At 71.2% G+C, this 4,302-nt stretch overlaps 1 protein-coding gene across 1 annotated transcript in view; it reads left to right on the plus strand.

Annotated features, from left to right (window-relative positions):
* ITGA7 (integrin subunit alpha 7) overlaps positions 1–4,027 on the plus strand; it is a gene marked incomplete at its 5' end in the record, with an annotated part of 6,656 nt that extends 2,629 nt beyond the window's left edge. Inside the window, 13 exons of the mRNA XM_035308819.1 lie at positions 123–293; positions 368–480; positions 590–788; positions 1,032–1,115; positions 1,192–1,271; positions 1,373–1,450; positions 1,528–1,630; positions 1,723–1,899; positions 1,985–2,077; positions 2,213–2,326; positions 2,397–2,495; positions 2,564–2,689; positions 3,766–4,027. Coding sequence (XP_035164710.1) covers positions 123–293; positions 368–480; positions 590–788; positions 1,032–1,115; positions 1,192–1,271; positions 1,373–1,450; positions 1,528–1,630; positions 1,723–1,899; positions 1,985–2,077; positions 2,213–2,326; positions 2,397–2,495; positions 2,564–2,689; positions 3,766–3,948 — 1,620 coding nt within the window. The remainder of the gene's footprint in view (positions 1–122; positions 294–367; positions 481–589; positions 789–1,031; positions 1,116–1,191; positions 1,272–1,372; positions 1,451–1,527; positions 1,631–1,722; positions 1,900–1,984; positions 2,078–2,212; positions 2,327–2,396; positions 2,496–2,563; positions 2,690–3,765) is intronic.
* Positions 4,028–4,302: the final 275 nt, after the last annotated feature.

Here is a 4,302-nt window from a genome sequence, read left to right on the forward strand (position 1 = left end):
CATCCCCATCCCTGTCCCCATCCCTGTCCCATCCTCATCCCTGTCCCCGGCTCATCCCCATCCCTGTCCCGTCCCTGTCCCCGTCCCCCCCTTACCCTCACCCTTGCTCTTGCTGTCCCCAGGACAGCATCCGTGACAAGCTGCGCCCCATCGCCGTCACCCTCGCCTACGGCATCCAGGGGGCTGGGGCAGCTCGGCACAGCCGGGGGGCGGCACGGCACAGCCGGGGGGCCGCCCTGCCGCCCCTGTCCCCCGTGCTCAGCCCCCAGCAGCCCAGCAGCCAGCGCACGGAGGTGAGGAGCCGTCCCGCTCGGGGGCTGCCTCCCTCGAGGTGTCCCCGACCCCGCCGTGTCCCCCCCCCCCGCAGGTGCACTTTCTGAAGCAGGGCTGCGGCGACGACAAGATCTGCCAGAGCAACCTGCAGCTGCGCTTCCAGTTCTGCGCCCGCCTGGGGGACGCCGATTTCGTGCCCCTGCCCAGGTGAGCGGGGCTGGGCGCTGTCTGTCCCCCCCCCCCAACACATCCTCACCCCACGGGGTGGAGGCGATGCCCGGCGGGGGCTCACAGTGCTGTGTGTGTCCCCCCCCAGGGGTGAGGATGGCACTGCCATCTTCGCCATGAGCGACCAGAAGGACGTGGCCCTGGAGATCCACGTCACCAACCTGCCCTCGGACCCCGCGGAGCCGCAGCGGGACGGGGACGATGCCCACGAGGCCGTGCTCACCGCCACCTTCCCCGAGGAGCTGCCCTACTCCGCCGTGCGCCCCTACGACGGCCGGGCACCCTCGGTGCGGCAGGGGACGGGTTGGGGGGCAAGGGAGGGGGGCTTTGGGGGTGCAGAGGGGTGGGGATGGACCCGGGGGTCCCAGGGATGCAGAGGGATGGGGGGTGGTCCTGAGGGTGCTGAGGGGGTGGGATGGGGATGGATGCAGGGGGGTGGATTTTGGGGGGGCTGGGCTTTGGGATGGGGCTGGTGCCGGGGGTGCAGGATGGGGAGCGCCCGCGGTGGGTCCTCAGCTCTCTGCCCCCAGGACAAGCCGGTGGTGTGCCTCGCCAACCAGAACGGCTCGCAGGTGGAGTGCGAGCTGGGGAACCCCATGAAACGCGGAGCCCAGGTGGGTGCAGCACCCTGAGACCCCTCCCTTGACCCTCCCGGGACCCCCAGCCCCAACCCTCGCCCTGTGCCCCCAGGTGCGTTTCTACCTCGTCCTCAGCACCCTGGGCATCACCCTCCAGACCACGGACCTGGCGGTGGAGCTGGCCCTGTCCACGTGAGCCAGGGCGGGTGCCGGGGGCTCTGCAGGTGGTGTGTGTGTGTGCGGGGGGGCTCATAGTGATCCCCCCCCCCTCCCGACCCCCCTCATTTCCCCAGGATCAGTGAGCAGCCGGGGCTGGAGCCGGTGGTGGCTCGGGCACGCGTGGTCATCGAGCTGCCTCTCTCCGTGACGGGGTGAGTGGTAGCGGGGAGGGGGTGCCCCCCCCCCCGAACCCCGGCTCCCCCTGACCCCCACCGCTGTGTCCCCGCAGCGTGGCCGTGCCGCCCCGGCTCTTCTTCGGCGGGGTGGTGCGGGGCGAGAGCGCGGTGCGGCGGGAGAGCCAGGTGGGCAGCGCCGTGCGCTTCGAGGTGACGGTGAGTCCGGGGGGCTCGGGTTTGGGAGGGGGGGGGGAGGGTGCAGCCGTGTCCCCCGGCCCCCCATATTCATGCACCATCGTTCCCTGCAGGTCTCCAACCGGGGCCAGTCGCTGAAGACGCTGGGCTCGGCCTTCCTCACCCTGCAGTGGCCCCACGAGCTCAGCAATGGGAAGTGGCTCCTGTACCCGCTGCAGCTGGAGCTGGCGGCCGCGCCGGGGCCGCGGGCAGCCTGCAGCCCCGCTGCCAACCCGCTGCTGCTGGCCCTGGTATGGCGGGGGGGGGGGGGGGGGGGGGGGGGGGGGGCCGGGGGGGGGAGGGTGTCCCCTCTCCATGCCAGTCCTCGCCCCCCAGGAGCCACCAGGGGACACTGAGCTCGCCGAAGCACCCGCTGCGGGGTCCTGGCGGGTGCCAGCAGCCGCAGAAAGGAAAAGGAACGTGACACTGGTGAGCGGGGCTGGGGTGCTCCTGCTATCGGGGTGCTGCCATCCCTAGGCTGTTCACGTTCCTGGGGTGCTCCCGGTCCTGGGGTGCTCTCGCTCCTGGGCTGCGTGGCCACGCTGTGACCCCCCTGTCCCCCAGGACTGTGCCTTAGGCACTGCGCGCTGCCTGGCGTTCCGCTGCCCGCTGCACAGCTTTGAGCGTGCCGCCGTGCTCACCGCCCGCGGGCGGCTCTGGAACAGCACCTTCCTGGAGGTAAGAGGGGAACGGGGACGGGGACGGGGATGGGGACAAGGACGAGCCCTGTCCCGTGCCCCCGCTGCAGGAGTTCCTGGCTGTCACCTCGGTGGAGCTGATCGTGCGCGCCAGCGTCTCGGTGACCTCCTCCATCAAGAACTTGGTGCTGAAGGACGCCTCCACGCAGGTCTGACCCCACGCCCCCGGCACCCGGCGCCCTCCCCGCCACCCCCTGACCCACACTGCCGTCCCCAGATCCCTGTCACCATCTACCTGGACCCCGGGGTGGCGGTGGCTGGCGGCGTGCCCTGGTGGGTCATCCTCCTGGCCGTGCTGGCCGGCATCCTCGTCCTGGCCCTGCTGGTCTTCATCCTCTGGAAGGTGAGCGAGGGGGACGGGGTCCCTGCGGCAGGATGTGTCCCCTCCCCGTGGCACGGGGTGCCCTGGCTGTGCCATGCTACCCCTACCGTGCCACGCCGTGCCGTGCCGTGCTGCTGGGTCACTGCTACGCCGTGCTGTGCCGTGCCACGCGGGGCCGTGGTGTCAGGGCACTGCTGTGCCACGCTGTGCCATGCCGTGGTGTCAGGACACTGCTGTGCCACGCTGTGCCGTGCAGTGCCGTGGTGTCAAGGCACTGCCGTGCCATGCTGTGCCACGCCGTGCTGTTGGAGCAGTGCCGTGCCGTGCCGTGCCCAGCCTCACCTTCTCACTTCCTCCCCAGTGCGGCTTCTTCAAGCGGAGCAGCCAAACCTCCCGCTACACCACTAATTATTACCGGGCCCGCCGGAGGCTGCAGCCCTCCGAGGCGGACAAGCAGGCTCTGGAGGGCCAGCGGTAACGCGGGGCCGGCTCCCCAGGCCGGCGGCAGCCAGCACGGGTGCGCACGGGCGCGCAGCCCCCCTGCAAGGATGTGCGAAGGCGTGCAGTGTGCCCAGGCGGAGGGACGAGGGCTTGCGGCGTCTGCATGCAGCTGTGCGAGGGTTTGAAGCAGCGGGGTGGGCGGAAGAGGGTTTGCAGTGTCAGGGTAGCCGGGTGCGAGGGTTTGCAGTGCTGCTGCGTGGGTGTGCCAGGGTTTGCCGTGGCGGTGCACGCGTGTGCCAAGGTTTGCAGTGCTGGCGTGTGGGTGTGCCAGGGTTTGCAGCCCCGGGGTGGATGGATGAGGGTTTGCAGCAGCGGGCTGGCAGGGTAGGAGCCTGCGGTGCTGCCGGTGCATGGCCGTGCCGGGGTTTGCGGTGCTGAGCCTGGCACGCAGGTGTGTGAGGGCTCGCAGCAGCGGTGCAACGTGCGTGCCCCCGTGGTGACTTCTGGGGGGAGCACAGCGGGACAGGCGAGCGCAGAGCTGTGAGCACGTGGAGCCGGACCCGACCCCATCTGGCTGCCTGCGCAGCCCAGCGGGGCTGAGCCGTGGCCGGGCGCCGCCCGCAGCCCCCCCGGTGCTGACCCCCCGCTCCCCGCAGCTGGGCTTTTTCCGCCGGGCGCGCTACGCGCCGCCGGCCGTGCCGCAGTACCACGCCGTGAAGATCCCGCGGGAGGAGCGGCAGCAGTTCCGCGAGGAGAAGATGGGCACCATCCAGAGGAAGGAGTGGGCTGTGAACTGGAGCGAGGCCAGCGACGGGCACGTCACCCCCAGCTCGGCGTAGCCCTGGGGCTGCGGGATCCCAGCGGGTGCAGGGGGATGCGGGACATGGAGCCCCCCCCAGCCCTGCTGGCCGTGCCCCAGGGAAGGACCCTCTGGCAACACGTGGGGACGCGCGCGTGTGTGTGCCAGCGCACGGCTGCCTCGGCCAGGCAGCCCCAGAACTGCTTGCAGTGGGACGAGGCCCCCAGGGACGGCTCCGCTGTAGGCTGTGGCTTGTCCCCAGAGGGATGGATTGTCCCCAGGGGGACGGCTCGGCCCTACAGGGACGGCCCCATCCTATGAGGGGCTGGCGTGTCCCCAGGGGATGGCTTATCCCTAGACAGATGGCTCGTCCCCAAGGGGCTGGCGTGTCCCC

The sequence above is a fragment of the Oxyura jamaicensis genome, chromosome 33 (genome assembly GCF_011077185.1).
Source record: "Oxyura jamaicensis isolate SHBP4307 breed ruddy duck chromosome 33, BPBGC_Ojam_1.0, whole genome shotgun sequence".
In the NCBI taxonomy this organism is placed as follows: domain Eukaryota; kingdom Metazoa; phylum Chordata; class Aves; order Anseriformes; family Anatidae; genus Oxyura; species Oxyura jamaicensis.